Genomic DNA, 17,193 nt, shown 5'->3' with positions numbered 1-17,193 from the left:
GCCACCTTTGCTCGTTTTGGGATTGCTGAGGAAGTCATCAGTGACAACGGGCCTCAATTCAGAAGTGACACTTTTAGAGACTTTGCCCGTGAGATGGACTTTAAACACACAACCTCTAGCCCCCACAACCCACAAGGGAATGGGTTCGCAGAACGCGCTGTCCAAACGGCCAAGAGGATTTTGAGGCAAACTGATCCTCTGTCTGCTCTCATGATTTACAGGTCCTCGCCACACAGCAGTACGGGTGTCAGTCCCGCAGAGCTGCTCATGGGCAGAAAAATCAGGACGACACTGCCCACCCTGAACAAGAACTTGCAACCGAAGTGGCCGAATAGAGAGCAAGTCAGAGCACGGGACACTGTGGAGAAGAGCAAACAGGCATTCTACTTCAACAGACATCATGGGGTGAGACCACTCGCACCACTGCAGCAAGGCGACCATGTCCTCACCAGACTGGATAACGACAAGACATGGGCCACACCGGCTGTAGTGGCTGGTGAGAGTACTACGCAGAGGTCTTATCTCGTCGAGACTGGGCAGGGGACTCTGTACAGGCGAAACCGTCGCCATCTGCAAGCGGTGCCCACTGCTGGGGCTCCGGTGAGGGGCAAGGTTATACTTTGTTGTACTTTGTATTTTGAATTTTGCAAATGTTCCCATTTATCCTATGCACTAGTTCTAAACATAACTGAAAGTATTCTCGCTTTAGCCTTAATAGGGCACTGTTGTTACATAAATTTAGAAAGTGTTGTTGTTAATTGCACTAAGTTAGTAGTTAATAATAATTGCCTTATCTTAAAAGGGGAGATGTCAGGAATGTGTGATGTCAGGTATTCTCAGGGACTTTGAGAGTATCGCGAGACGAGAGACAAACAAGGAAGTAGCCTGAGAAAAACGTGTGCACTGTGAATTATCGGAGGTGGAATAAAAACGGCATCTTGAGAGCACCAAAGACTATTTATTTTACATATAAACCCTTCACACCATCATGTCCATTTTATTTCACAACTAACTCAAGTATAATGACATGAAATGCTCCTTTCATTTAGCTGGAGTATGTCTTGGACCAAAACCGTCCTCCAAGGGAGCTCCTAGCGAAAGGAGGGCAATACCTGCCTCACTCGGGAGGCCTTTTGGAGCCTGGGTTTGGAGCAATGCATGGAATCCACTGTGAGTGTGTCTTGTTGCTTAGTCTAATGCATTGCAAAGAAAACATCTTGTAATGCAGGATTTTGAAAATACCATTTTAGACCATATTCTATTGCTTCTTTCTATTTATTTCAGATTGGGAATGCTTGTCTCAAGATCGTGGGGGAAGCTGCACAAAGACATGTGATCTATATTACCAGTACACCTTTTTCTAACTTTTAGCCATAATAGTGGATGTGTATTGATTATCTTTGACCGTGTTATCTTTAGGGAAAAGATGTTCACATTGCTGACCTCTACGCTGTGGCCACCTAGAAGGATCAACAAGTCAACCTGCTGCTCTGCTTGCCAGTATGTTTCTTTTTTGTTTTTGCTCCTGTGTATATGCATGTGTACTAATTTCTGCCAATACCTGTAGGATGACTTTAGGTCCAAAGACACCCTGCTGTTTCCAGCTTGGAGCAGGCAGGTGGGGAGAGCTGACCACTATCTGCTCTGTGTGAGTGCACTTGGTCTTTCTAACCCTGTTTTTTTTTTTTTTTTTAAATCTGATAGAAAATAGCCGAGATTGATGTGATGTGTTTTCATGGATGATGACAACAACTGTCTATTGCAGGCTATATTGGTAGCTGAGAGACAGATACTCTTTCTGGACTCACTTCGCCCTGATGATTTTGGAGATGATCTCTACCGAATCGTGTTTAGGTTGACACTAAAGAAATGAAAAATTGTTCTGGCCTTGTTCAATGGCCAAGTGGGTTCTTTGGCTAGATTGTCTAAAACGAGCCTCGTTCTCAGGCTAAAAGATCAGCAGGGAGCCTTGTTCTTAGGCTCCTCCTTTTTTCTTGCACACCTTCGATTTTTGTCTAATGTGTATTATCTACAATGCCAGATCGGTAGCGGCCTTAGATTTGCCTTCTGGACAGAAGAAGCATCCCTTCTCCTCCAGGGAACTCTCCAGCCTATCTTCAGAGTGCCGAAGGCCACCTCTTCCAAGCCTTTGCCAAGTCCAATGGAACAGGTGGAAGAGGACAACAATGAGGTAACCATTTGTAGAAATGTAACCACACAATGTTGATGGTGGGACTATTTATCGCTATATAGGTTTGGATGGATGGATGGATGCATGCATGGTGTCCATGTAATGTGATGTTCATGTTTTCCTTTAAAGGCTGAGGCTGACAGGTGCTTCTTGTTGGAGGTAATGTTTTTAATTTCCTTTTTCTTTAAACACATAACTGGACATAACTGAATTAGTAAGTACAGTCACAGGCAGCTCCATCAGGGCAGAAAGAGGCATTATTGTGAAGTGAGTGAAGTAATTGTTTAATTGTTATGAAAAACATTATTCAGTATATTTTGCATTTTCAGTGTGTACATTTTTGCAACTTAATGTACAAATTTTGTATCATCATCGTCGGCTTATCTACATTTTACAGTTGCCAACATGTGTCCTTGTGGACATATTGCAAGAAGTTGTCATCAATGAAGGTGATGCCGCAATCTGCAGACTGGCTCTGGTGTGCTCCACTTTCAGAGACCTTGTGTCTACTGAATATTTCAGGAGGCAAGCACACTTTAAGTGGCTTCACAGTAAGTACTTCATTAAATAATACAATGATACATGCAATTACTTTTTGCTGTTGTCACATATTTTTCACGAGCTGCATGTATATGTTTTTGTTTTTTTTAACTTTTTTTCCTTTCCACAGGTGTTTGCACATGGAGCAGATTCTCTGCAAACTACAGAAAGGAGTACTGGAGAATGTACACCATCGCAATCTGCCAAGAATGTGGAGAGCAATATAAAGACATGCCACGAGGTATGCTAACTGTATAATCTTATGTTTGTGTCATTACAGATACTGAAAATCTCACTGAAGAAATGAACGCTTAGAGGCCATTCTTCTGTTCTGTTCTGTTCTGTTCTGTTTTTTCTACAGGATATGTTGGCAGAGGGAAAAGAGGAGAAGTGCAAGCCTTTTATTCAGAGGAGAGGCACCCAGGCTACTGCAGCCACTTTTGCAGCCAAATGTGCTGAAATCAATCAGTCAATTAGTTCTGTGCTATTTGTGGTTTACAGAATTTTTTTTGGGATTTTTGGACTTGTGATTGTGTAAACCTGTATAAAGTTTACACCTTATGCAGGTGTTTAATGTGCTGAGAAAAGAATGACAACATCGTCTCGTTTGTCTTCTGGAAACTTCAACAGTTCATTACTGACGTGTTCTGCAAAACACTTGACCAGCAGAGGGTGTGTCGGCCAGCGGTCGATGACGCTCCATCGCATCTTCGGCCTGTCGGCTCTGTTGCTATAGTAACGGTAGATGGCGTTCAGGCTGCTAAATAGCTGAATGGCTGATATCAATCAGTGTTAACATGAGATAAAATAAACATATATTAAAAAGAGGCTGGTAACACAATCACATACATGACAACACACACAAAAGAAGTCATACCAACCATTAGAAGTACAAAATGAAGCTCATGTCAGTGTGTACGTAACTAGTCGTAGAGACCTATTACAGAAAATCAGTCGCCGCAGCTCCGGTTGTACAAGCCCACCTCAGTGCTGTCCTTCACACTAGATCCCACTTGATCCGCACTACAACTGATTTAACAATGCCTTTTCTTTCACTTACCTTTCACCTCTGTTGCCTGTTTTAATGTATTTCCATTTTATAAGGGGTTGTTTATCTTGTCATTTTTGTGTTATGTTTCACAGACAATGGAAGAATGTAGAGATGTAGATTCATGTTTTTAACATAGATGTAGATTTTTGTATTTTAAAAAAATTACTAAAACAAAAGAAATATTAACATCTCTTTCCACTGACAGGGCCCTCTGGTGCCTGACCAGTGTGTGTGTGTGTGTGTGTGTGTGTGTGTTTTATTTGTTTATGGCCCTAAAAAGCGACTCCTTCCCTGCTGCTTGGTTTCTTTCCTCAGTGCCATGGCACCAGCTCCTAGGATTTCAGCATCCATTGTTTATTTCTTTTCATGTTTTGTACATTAAAAAATCCCCTTTTTTTTTTGCAATCAATCCCGTGTCATATCCTGAGAACATTACAACTTTGACCCATAACATTCTGCATGTATTGATGCATAGGTAGATAACACACAGACACTACATAACATGCTTTGGAGGTGTGTGGCTGCCCTTTGTGCACCTTCCCCAGGCCAGGTTTCATTTTCCCTGGCCCGCAGAGGGTGCACCATGGTCGGCCACACACCTCCAGAGCATCCCCCCTTGACATTTTGAAAAGTCAGAGAACCATGATTTTGACCGGGCGGCGGCGCACTCTGTGGCCTGGGAGGGTGCACCATGGGCGTCCACACACCTCCAGAGCATCCCCCTTGACACTTTGAAAAGTCAGAGAACCATGATTTTGACAGGGTGGCGGTGTACTCTGTGGCCTGGGAGGGTGCACCATGGGCGTCCACACACCTCTTGAGCATCCCCCCCTTGACATTTTGAAAAGTCAGAGAACCATGATTTTGACAGGGTGGCGGTGTACTCTGTGGCCTGGGAGGGTGCACCATGGGCGTCCACACACCTCCAGAGCATCCCCCCCTTGACATTTTGAAAAGTCAGAGAACCATGATTTTGACCGGCTGGCGGCGCACTCTGTGGCCTGGGAGGGTGCACCATGGGCGGCCACACAACTCCAGAGCATCCCCCCCTTGACACTTTGAAAAGTCAGAGAACCATGATTTTGACCGGGTGGCGGTGTACTCTGTGGCCTGGGAGGGTGCACCATGGGCGGCCACACGCCTCCAGAGCATCCCCCCTTGACACTTTGAAAAGTCAGAGAACCATGATTTTGACCGGGTGGCGGTGTACTCTGTGGCCTGGGAGGGTGCACCATGGGCGGCCACACGCCTCCAGAGCATCCCCCCTTGACACTTTGAAAAGTCAGAGAACCATGATTTTGACCGGGTGGCGGCGCACTCTGTGGCCTGGGAGGGTGCACCATGGGCGGCCACACACCTCCAGAGCATCCCCCCCTTGACACTTTGAAAAGTCAGAGAACCATGATTTTGACCGGGTGGCGGCGCACTCTGTGGCCTGGGAGGGTGCACCATGGGCGGCCACACACCTCCAGAGCATCCCCCCTTGACACTTTGAAAAGTCAGAGAACCATGATTTTGACCGGCTGGTGGCGTACTCTGTGGCCTGGGAGGATGCACCATGGGCGTCCACACGCCTCCAGAGCATCCCCCCCTTGACACTTTGAAAAGTCAGAGAACCATGATTTTGACCGGGTGGCGGTGTACTCTGTGGCCTGGGAGGGTGCACCATGGGCGGCCACACGCCTCCAGAGCATCCCCCCCTTGACACTTTGAAAAGTCAGAGAACCATGATTTTGACCGGCTGGTGGCGTACTCTGTGGCCTGGGAGGATGCACCATGAGCGGTCACACACCTCCAGAGCATCCCTCCCTTGACACTTTGAAAAGTCAGAGAACCATGATTTTGACCGGGTGGCGGCGCACTCTGTGGCCTGGGAGGGTGCACCATGGGCGTCCACACACCTCCAGAGCATCCCCCCTTGACACTTTGAAAAGTCAGAGAACCATGATTTTGACCAGGTGGCGGCGCACTCTGTGGCCTGGGAGGGTGCACCATGGGTGGCCACACACCTCCAGAGCATCCCCCCTTGACACTTTGAAAAGTCAGAGAACCATGATTTTGACCGGCTGGTGGCGTACTCTGTGGCCTGGGAGGATGCACCATGGGCGTCCACACACCTCCAGAGCATCCCCCCCTTGACACTTTGAAAAGTCAGAGAACCATGATTTTGACCGGGTGGCGGCGCACTCTGTGGCCTGGGAGGGTGCACCATGAGCGGCCACACATCTCCAGAGCATCCCCCCCTTGACAATTTGAAAAGTCAGAGAACCATGATTTTGACCGGGTGGCGGCGCACTCTGTGGCCTGGGAGGGTGCACCATGAGCGGCCACACACCTCCAGAGCATCCCCCCCTTGACACTTTGAAAAGTCAGAGAACCATGATTTTGACCGGCTGGCGGCGCACTCTGTGGCCTGGGAGGGTGCACCATGGGCGTCCACACACCTCCAGAGCATCCCCCCCTTGACATTTTGAAAAGTCAGAGAACCATGATTTTGACAGGGTGGCGGTGCACTCTGTGGCCTGGGAGGGTGCACCATGGGCGTCCACACACCTCCAGAGCATCCCCCCCTTGACACTTTGAAAAGTCAGAGAACCATGATTTTGACCGGGTGGCGGCGCACTCTGTGGCCTGGGAGGGTGCACCATGGGCGGCCACACACCTCCAGAGCATCCCCCCTTGACACTTTGAAAAGTCAGAGAACCATGATTTTGACCGGCTGGTGGCGTACTCTGTGGCCTGGGAGGATGCACCATGAGCGGTCACACACCGCCAGAGCATCCCCCCCTTGACACTTTGAAAAGTCAGAGAACCATGATTTTGACCGGGTGGCGGCGCACTCTGTGGCCTGGGAGGGTGCACCATGGGCGTCCACACAACTCCAGAGCATCCCCCCTTGACACTTTGAAAAGTCAGAGAACCATGATTTTGACCGGGTGGCGGCGCACTCTGTGGCCTGGGAGGGTGCACCATGAGCGGCCACACACCTCCAGAGCATCCCCCCCTTGACACTTTGAAAAGTCAGAGAACCATGATTTTGACCGGCTGGCGGCATACTCTGTGGCCTGGGAGGGTGCACCATGGGCGTCCACACACCTCCAGAGCATCCCCCCCTTGACATTTTGAAAAGTCAGAGAACCATGATTTTGACAGGGTGGCGGTGTACTCTGTGGCCTGGGAGGGTGCACCATGGGCGGCCACACACCTCCAGAGCATCCCCCCCTTGACACTTTGAAAAGTCAGAGAACCATGATTTTGACCGGGTGGCGGCGCACTCTTTGGACTGGGAGGGTGCACCATGGGTGGCCACACACCTCCAGAGCATCCCCTCCTTGACATTCTGAAAAGTCAGAGAACCATGATTTTGACCGGGTGGCGGCGCACTCTGTGGCCTGGGAGGGCGCACCATGAGCGGCCACACACCTCCAGAGCATCCCCCCCTTGACACTTTGAAAAGTCAGAGAACCATGATTTTGACCGGGTGGCGGCGCACTCTGTGGCCTGGGAGGGTGCACCATGGGTGGCCACACACCTCCAGAGCATCCCCCCTTGACACTTTGAAAAGTCAGAGAACCATGATTTTGACCGGCTGGCGGCGCACTCTGTGGCCTGGGAGGGTGCACCATGAGCGGTCACACACCTCCAGAGCATCCCCCCATTGACACTTTGAAAAGTCAGAGAACCATGATTTTGACCGGCTGGCGGCGTACTCTGTGGCCTGGGAGGGTGCACCATGGGCGTCCACACACCTCCAGAGCATCCCCCCCTTGACATTTTGAAAAGTCAGAGAACCATGATTTTGACCGGGTGGCGGTGTACTCTGTGGCCTGGGAGGGTGCACCATGGGCGTCCACACACCTCCAGAGCATCCCCCCCTTGACACTTTGAAAAGTCAGAGAACCATGATTTTGACCGGGTGGCGGCGCACTCTGTGGCCTGGGAGGGTGCACCATGGGTGGCCACACACCTCCAGAGCATCCCCTCCTTGACATTCTGAAAAGTCAGAGAACCATGATTTTGACCGGGTGGCCTCGCACTCTGTGGCCTGGGAGGGTGCACCATGAGCGGCCACACACCTCCAGAGCATCCCCCCCTTGACACTTTGAAAAATCAGAGAACCATGATTTTGACCGGGTGGCGGCGCACTCTGTGGCCTGGGAGGGTGCACCATGGGCGGCCACACACCTCCAGAGCATCCCCTCCTTGACATTCTGAAAAGTCAGAGAACCATGATTTTGACCGGGTGGCGGCGCACTCTGTGGCCTGGGAGGGTGCACCATGAGCGGCCACACACCTCCAGAGCATCCCCCCCTTGACACTTTGAAAAGTCAGAGAACCATGATTTTGACCGGCTGGTGGCGTACTCTGTGGCCTGGGAGGGTGCACCATGAGCGGCCACACACCTCCAGAGCATCCCCCCTTGACACTTTGAAAAGTCAGAGAACCATGATTTTGACCTCTTGCCGGGAACGGTGGCCCAAAATGTCTCACCACACTGGGCAAGAGCTCTGGCGAATGCCTCGGCATTAGGTCTGATGCCTCCTGCTCGCTGGCCTGTCACATCGCCAACTGGTTACTGAAATTGAACGATAGTTTAAATAAAGTTTTTAAGGTGAAGTAAATGTGCACTTGCGCAGTACGGATCGTGTAGGGTTTTTTTCCGGGTATGGTTAAAAAATAATAATAAAATAAAATAATAAAAAATAAAAATGCCGCGTAAAGTGCATTGAAATACGAGTAGCGGAAGGGACGTACTTTTCGCACATGCGCAGTACAAACCGGGTTTCCGGGACGGATCGGGTAGCGACAGCGACAGACATTTACATCCATAGATATATCTATGTTTACATGTATATGTTTATGGTCGGAGTTACGAAGCAGGAAGCTAGAGAGAGACAGGCCGAGTGGAAACGTTGGAGATCGACACACTGAATGGTCTTTTTACGTTGGAGACAGACACGAGAGAAATGGACATTATTTTCACGTAAGGAAAGACGAAGTAGCGCTATGGACGCATGATTGTGGGCATTTTCTGCACGCTGGAGAGACACAGCGGCCTATGGACGCTTTTGCATGTTGAAGAGAGACGGCAAATAAACAAATGTTTAGCAGCGTCTTGCAGGCCTGTCTGTTTATTTACGACACGACAAAGAAAAGAACACAACGCAATACAATACGCGGTGTGAAGGCAGATTTGCAGAGGAGCACACACACGCCCTTTACAACTGTAAGACAGACAGTTTCTAATCGACACAATTACATTTATTAATCCCAGGTAGTACAGCAATGGAACATGCTTACATGACATATGGAGACTATCGTACTGTATAAATAGGATGGAATATAAGTGTGGTGTAGTACAAGATGAGCTGTGGTAGTATTGAAACAGTTTCCAGTAGAGTACAGCAGTTGAAAAGGTAAATCAATACCTTGAGAGGCAAGAACCTATCCCAAATGATATCAGGTGGGATGCGGTGGACACCCAGGGTGGATCATCGGTTCATCACAAAACAGCCCTGAGACAGATCGATACCTCAACCTTCAGAAAGGACAACGACAATATTATTAACAAAATGTGACGTTGACTTGCTATTGAACCCTTGTAAACCAAGGGTGCAGTTGCTTTTTGGAGATGCTTTGTGGGCAAGTGAAATCCTCAATTATGGAAAGTCTGAGCTTTCATTACTACCTAGCATTATCACTAGTTGTTGATTGTCGTATGGTGGTAGCCAGTTATTAAGTACTCAACATAATGTTATAATAAAAAATACAGCCCAAAACAATTGTTCAGTAATGAGTACCATGTCTATTTCCAGCATAATACAGCAATATGTTTTGTTTTGTTTTTTTTTTTCAAAAAACTGTTAGATGTTGTAATGTAAAAATACAACCAAAAGCAACTGTTCAGTAACTAGTACCATATCTACTTATAGAAAAATGAGCCAACATGTTATCTTTTTTCAAAAAATCTGTCAGATTACGCCATTTATCTGAAATTGTAAAAACGGAAAGAATCAGCTGATTTTTTAGCCTTTCGTGGGTTCTACAACTAGTCAGCTGACACATTGTTCTTTAAAATAACTCTATTCTACATGTCTCATTCAAAAATTCCCCAAAAATACGTTGTTTGCAGCAGGTCCATAGTAAAACAAAATTTCAGGGCTCCTAAGTGCAACAGACAGACTGACTTAGCTCAGACTAACAGTTAAATGACAAAAATTCTTCCAAAATGTTTTCAGGTGATATGCAGAGAAAACAGGAGATGACAAAAGAGAGTGACAGCAAAATGAAAGATATCAGGTCAATAAAATCAGTGCAGCATGACTCACAAACAGTGTGAAGCGGAGCAATTTTAATTGTAATTTATGTCAAAACTGTGCCACACTGCACAGAAGACATTTGTGAGTTCTCTTTACTTCTAGTCATTGTGTTCTTTCCGTAGATGTGCAGGATTTTATATTGCACTGAAAAATAAGCCCACAGTGAGGAAAAATGTGATCGGAGCAAAACTGTCCAGACAGTGGTTGGCCTTCAGAGGGTTAACTGTATTTGCTCAGATGCCTATCGTCACCTTTAGCAACCTTTTTCTTTTGTCATTTTGCCTTCTAGACGTTCTACAGCAACATGTCCAGGAGGAGAATGTTGTTGCTGAGCAGAATCTCAGCAACCAGGAGAGGAACTCCAGTGTGGACCAGGAGGATCCAGAGCCTCCACAGATGAAAGAGGAGCAGGAGGAAGTGTGCATCATACAGGAGGGAATGCAGCTTGCATGCGAATTCAATTGTGAAGAAATATCCAGAGAAATATTTGGAGTTTTTGATAAACCACTGGGCCAGTTGGATGGAGAGATCAGTTATGAGCGCAGGCTGCTGGATGCCATCTGGAAACCACGAGTGGTGTTACACAGAATTGGTATGTAGAACTGTGATTGTCCTGATGAATTAACAAAGGAATGTGACTAATGTAAGATCCGAATTAGAGCTTTGAGTTCCATTTATTTTCAGACAGAAATTCCACTGTTGCATCTTAAAGGGGAACTTTGTTTTTTTTCAACCTGGGGTCTGTTTTCATGTCATTTCATACATGTGAGTGATGGAGAAATGAATTTTCGACATAGCTCCAGTATTTAGCCAGGCAGGCAGCTTAGCAGCTCAGCTAGCAGCTCAGCTAGTGAAAAGTATGGGGGAACTTGCCCCCCCCCCCCCCCCCCCCCCCCCAAAGTCCGCCCTAACGTGCTTTTTTTCCCCACACTGACCGGCTCGGATAGTCTCAACGAGTGTCCCACAACATACTAGAGATGAGAAGTGAACGACACTCATTGAGACTATCAGAGCTGGTCAGTGTGGGGAAAAAAAGCACGTTAGGGCGGACTTTGACGCGGGGGGGCAAGTTGCCCCATACTTTTCGCTAGCTGAGCTGCTAGCTGAGCTGCTAAGCTGCCTGCCTGGCTAAATACTGGAGCTATGTCGAAAATTCATTTCTCCATCACTCACATGTATGAAATGACATATGAAAACAGACCCCAGGTTGAAAGAACCCGAAGTTCCCCTTTAACTCATTGACATTTACTTAAAATGTGTATTTTCCGCCTCATCGTTGCTTGGATACATCAGTGCGTCCGCCATTGTTACATTTTTGTTAGTTTTTGTAGATTTGTGCCAGAACAGTGGTCTCTCTATTTCTACACATGGTTGTGCTGTTTCCACAGAAGTGTGAAACTTTATATTGCTGTTAAAGATGATCCCACTGTGAGGAAAAATGTGACTGCCCAGAAAGGGCTTGGGGGTCAGAGGATTTAATGTCTTTTCTGAGATGTATGTTTCCTTTTCAGCATGTTTGTAACTTTTTTATGTGCTCCATTGTCCCTCCAGACCATCCACAGCAACGTGTCTGTAAAGAGGGGAAGGGCCTCACTAATCGACAGCTCTGTGACCAGGAGAAGAACTTTAGTCAGGACCATGAGGACCCAGATCCTCCACAGATTAATGAGGAACAGGAGGAACCCTGCATCAGTCAGCATGGAAAGCAGATTGTACTGAAGCAAGCGACTGATACCTTTCTATTGACTTCAACTGATAAGGACAGTGACCACAGTGAAGTAGAACCAAACAGCGACCAGCTCATCTCTGACAGTTTACCAGTAGATGAGAGCCCATATGAGGACGGAAGTCAGCATGTAGACTCAGGGTCAACTAGAAATGCTGCGCTGAAGCCAAAGAAGAATCACAACAAAAAGAGCAGTCACAGTAACAATGTAGACAAGTCTTCATTGTCTGGAATTCACCATGACACTGATGCAGGTAGAAAGTCTTTAAAATGTGATGTTTGTGGAAAAACCTTTGAGAATAAGCGCAAACTCAAGAAACATCACTACATCCACAAAAGTGTAAAACCATTTGCTTGCAATACATGTGGCAAAGGTTTTAGTTTCCGGTCTAAGCTGGAAATCCACATGAGAAGTCACACAGGTGAGAGGCTGTTTTCTTGTAAAGCATGTGGGAAACGTTTCAGTCAAAGCAATACTCTGACTCGTCACATGAGAATTCACACAGATGAGAGGCCGTATTCTTGTGAAACATGTGGGAAATGTTTCAGTCAAAGCAACAATCTGACTGCCCACATGAGAACTCACACAGGTGAGAAGCCGTTTTCTTGTGAAAGATGTAGGAGAAGATTCAGACATCCTGGTCAACTGCATGTCCACATGAGAACTCACACAGGTGAGAGGCCGTATTTTTGTGAAACATGTGGAAAACGTTTCAGTCAAAGTAGTACTCTGACTGAACACATGAGAACTCACACAGGTGAGAAGCCGTATTTTTGTGGAACGTGTGGAAAAATTTTCAGTAGAAGCAGTAATCTGATAGCCCACATGAGAACTCACACAGGTGAGAGGCCGTTTTCTTGTGAAAGATGTAGGAGAAGATTCAGACATCCTGGTCAACTGCGTGTCCACATGAGAACTCACACAGCTGAAAGGCTGTAGTCCTGGAAAATCAGTGAAAACAAACCTTGAAACAAAACGCATTCATTCACATCGTTCAGGGTAAAAGTAGGTCTTGTAGATTTAAAGTGCCTTTAAACCGCTTCAACACTGATTCTGTTTGTTTATTACATGTCAGAATGTGACACATGGAGCTTTTAAAATGTGTCAACCTGTTCAATGGATACTGGATGACTTTTACAGAAACACATTACATAAATGTCAATTTTGATTTCATTATTTTAGTAATCCTCGTGTTAAGTTCATCTTTATGTGAATTGGTTGCAATCCAGTTCAACTTCAGTCTGTATTTCCGTGGTGGGTCTTTGCTGAAAAGAAAAGATAAAAGTTTTATCTGATAAAACTTCAGCTTTCTCTGAGACAGTTTAATTCAAAAGTTCAACTCGATGAGACTTCACTTTGCTTCAGAACAGTTTGTTCAGATCAGATGCCTTTTATCCAACACACTTGAAGGTTTTCTTTGTGGTGTACTGACATGTGTTGTAATGCAATTGTCTAATAGTATGTGTTGTACTTTATTTGGACCTGAACTGAAACACAGATTTTTTTAGTTTCTTTACTTCATTTTTCTTTGTGACTTCAGTCTGGTTGGCTGATGAAATGTTGATGATAGATGGCTGTGGCGTCACTGTTTGAATTGACCAATTTTATTTCCATAGCAAAAGTACTTCCTTCACTCATTTTTTTGTATTCTGAAATGCATTATACAAATAAAAATGTCTTGCCTTTTATATTTTTTATGTGACTAATTGATTGAATTTTATATCTTGCATTCACTGGACTTATTTTCTCAGCTTGACTTTGTTTAACTCACAATCCAGCAGCACTGATTGGATTAGGACTGATGCACCTGAGTTTGAGTGTTTATTGACACAGTTTAGAATGAGCTCTGACAAATCACAGTGTCGGGATCTGGGCCCCTACAAGCTTTAGCATTAACCTCTGACTTTAGGTTGACTGTAGTGTGAGAGGCCACAACTGCAATTTTTTAGAACTGTTCCACAATTTGCTAATCTGAACAAAAGTATAAAGATGGGATTGCCTTCACTACACTTACTGCTCGAAGGCTTTTACTACTTAAATGGAAAGAGAAATACCCTCCATCTTTCAAACAATGGTTCATTGACCTTTTGCATCATTTAACTCTGGAGAAAATAAGATATTCCTTAAGAGGCTGTGCTGACACATTTTATTGTATCTGGCAACCTATTTTAGATCTTATTGAAGAGGTAGATCCATCACTTATTGCTAATGAGTAATGCTGCAATTTTTGTAATTTATATTTTTCCTTTTTTTTTGTTATGATGCAACAGGGTACAACTGTATTGTAAGCTTGATGTAATGCCTGACAGTATTTTTAAAAAAAACGCTTTTGGAAAAAAAATGTTTCTTTAAGAACATTCACATAAAAATCAACCAAAATCCAGCGTATTTCGCTGGATTTTGGTTGATTTTTATGTGAATGTTCTTAAAGAAAATATTTCTGATGTATATGTAATCACTTTAAATATTTTTATTATTTTTAGGAAGACTTTTGCTCATTTTTTGAAAATATTTACAAGAATTGTCTTGCCATATTTGGGGGATTTTTTTTAAATAAATCTTTTAAGGGAAATTTTTACAGAATTATTGGAATTTTCTTCCTGAAGGTTTTGCAAATTTTCAAAAAAAAATTGGGGGATTTTTTTCCCCTGAATTTTTGGATTTTTTTCAGACAAGGAAACAATATTTTTTGGTGCTTGTAAATGAGGACAACAGGAAGGTTAAGACAATAAAAATACTGTAACAGCTCTAAATATAACACTACATCTAATTTAAGAAAAAGAAATTCGAAAATGAGTGAAGAAAATACTTCAAAAATTGTGTTGATATTTTGCTGTTTTTATTGTCTGAAGTGATCAGATAAAAATAGATTTCTAGTCCTGTTGCAAAAGTTAAGCAGATTCTGTTTTGCTCTGTTCTCTTTCCTGTTCAGTGATGTTTAAATCCAGCTGTTGTGTTTGAAATAACTGCAGATAAGAAATATTTTCACAGCTGATTTGTTGATCTGTGGAATCTAACAGGAGCAGAAACGTCTTCAGCATTTTCATACGTCACCACATCATCGTCTTCATTACTGTGCTGCTGTGGAAACACAAACTATTAGAACTGCATGTTTCATCTCTCAGTGTTTGATTTGATCTTTATAATACTCACAATGTGGTAGCAAAAATCTTTACTGAGCCACAAATTAGTTTGTCATGAATTCCTGTTTTCAGGATTCAGTTGTAAACCCACCTTCTTGCCACGATGTGTTTTGGAACCTGAACAGAAAAAAGAGGAATTCTCCTTTAGTCTCCTTGTGAATATTCAGGTTTATCTCAACTTGTTGGTTATAAATTAGTTTCATTGTAAATGTTGTCACCTTTTGTTCTGGTCCAAATGTTGACTGACACAACAATCATTGAGAGCGCTGCTACACCCACAAGAACAAAGATCAACCTGATCCAACAACCTTCAGAGAGAAATAATGAAGCACAGTTAGAAAGTCATGAGGCTGAAGATGAGATGAATAAATGAAAGATGGAGTCAGTTCAGGCAGAGCTCTGAAGTTGTGTTTGTATCGGCTCTCTGACATCTTGTGTCTTTACAGTGTTTCACAATCATTGTCTTGTTCACATGTGTGTGTCTGCATGAACATTATCAGCATCACTTCTCACTGTCAGTCTGCTGATCACACTCATGTCAACAACATGTGATCATGTGATTAAAACACTGTTGTTCTCCTATTTTCTATGTTACTGACCTGAAAACAGAAAGACACAGAGAGATGTTTGATTTGATGTTAAATCACTGCTGGTAGATGTTACTTTTCATACTGTACCTGCATTTAGGCTTGTTTCTGCTGCTGCTGGGTCTGTTGTCGGTCTAGATGTCATTTTCTCTCCTGAAAGAATCCGGATAACAGAAAAAAATACTCATATTTACCATCTACAAAAACTAAATAACAAACTGCCCTGTCAAATGTGTCATTGAACAGTTTCAGTGTGTTACATTTCACATCCAGGCAGAACCAGTTCAAACTGTTCATCATTCCCTCATCTGGAAATAGTTCACTTTTTGACAGTTGAAGATGAAAACATTATGATGTAAATACTCACTTTGAACAACAGTCAGTTCAATCTGAGAGTTTGTAACTGTTTGTCCTGATTCATCAAACTGTCTGCAGTTGTAACGGCCATCATCCTTCACTCTGACCTTCTTTATAACCAGAGAACATTTCTCTGTGACATTCAGTCTGCCTGATTTAGCTGCAGCTCTTCTGCGAATCTGTCCATATTCAAACAGTGCTATTGTTGATCTGTTTATTGAACCAAAGATCCAGGTAGTATTGAGACATTTATCATGAAGATCTTTGACATCTTCACAAGGCAACGTAGCTTCATCTCCAACTCTGACATTGATGAACGATTTATGTTGAGTCACTACTGATGCAGAGGAGGAAATGACAGAATAAACACAAAATAAAAATTTATTTTTTAAAATATATGCTTAATTTTAAACATACAGAAAACTTATGTTGAATGTAAATTACTTTATAAACTAGCATCAGTAACATCGATGTAGATTTAAACTCAAATCTTTCTTAGTTAACATTAAATTACTTCATAAACTATTTTAAACATCAGTACAGTTTTTTTTTTTAAGATATATGTTCTATGTTTTCTTACCTGTAAATGGAATCATCAGGATCAGAAACATCTGAAATGATTTCAATTCAATCATTGGGCTTCCTTTACTTGTTCTCTGTGTCTTACTCTTGCAAAATCTCTGTCCAAGTTCCTCTGAAAGACAAACATACCATCAACTGTCTGATTAATTTCTCCTCCTCATATGTGATTCTTTATGTAGGTGGAGCGTAGCAGCGTCTTCCTCAACTCTAATTCAAACATAAAGAGCAAAAAGCCCCAAACATTTATGGATTGAATGAGGAAGGACATACCAACCCGCAGTGGCTAATATAAGAAACATGAAATTTAGAGTGGTCAGTAAAAGTAACTATGCAGCAGGTTTGATCTTGTTTTGTACAGTTTTGTCTCTAAGCAGCTCTGGGGACAAATAAATACACTCAGGAGAATTTAGAAACACAATAAGTCTCCTGATCCTTCAGAACAGGCCAGATTGAGACTCTAAAACTATAAATTAGAGAGGAGAAAACAACCCAATACCAACAATTCAGTGACTGATGCTATTGAACATGTTCTAAAAACCCTCAACTGCAGTACGAAATGAAGCACATTAACACTGCATCTATTTCAGTCACAGTCGTACTCAGTGTCCTCTTCACTGAATGTAAGAAATGCTGGTTGTGTTTTTAACGACAGATACAGTCTGATAGCAGTACAGAGACCTCCAGGTTACAAGCTC

General features: G+C 43.9%; 1 protein-coding gene across 2 annotated transcripts; it reads left to right on the top strand.

Moving 5' to 3' along the window:
• Nucleotides 1-8,541: 8,541 nt before the first annotated feature.
• On the top strand, nt 8,542-13,517 carry LOC110952711 (zinc finger protein 664-like). Of its 2 annotated transcripts, none has more exons than XM_022196391.2 (3): nt 8,542-8,766; nt 10,392-10,694; nt 11,654-13,517. In XM_022196391.2, exons 1-3 carry the CDS (start codon nt 8,715-8,717, stop codon nt 12,766-12,768), a joined length of 1,470 nt encoding a protein of 489 aa, XP_022052083.1. In that variant the 5' UTR covers nt 8,542-8,714; the 3' UTR covers nt 12,769-13,517. The 2 variants fall into 2 exon arrangements, with proteins under 2 accessions (XP_022052083.1, XP_051792609.1); XM_051936649.1 differs by having other exon boundaries at nt 8,542-9,009.
• The last annotated feature ends 3,676 nt before the right edge of the window (nt 13,518-17,193 follow it).

The sequence above is a fragment of the Acanthochromis polyacanthus genome, chromosome 16, assembly GCF_021347895.1.
Source record: "Acanthochromis polyacanthus isolate Apoly-LR-REF ecotype Palm Island chromosome 16, KAUST_Apoly_ChrSc, whole genome shotgun sequence".
NCBI classification, from domain to species: Eukaryota; Metazoa; Chordata; class Actinopteri; family Pomacentridae; genus Acanthochromis; species Acanthochromis polyacanthus.
This window is presented reverse-complemented; position numbering and strand designations above follow the sequence as displayed.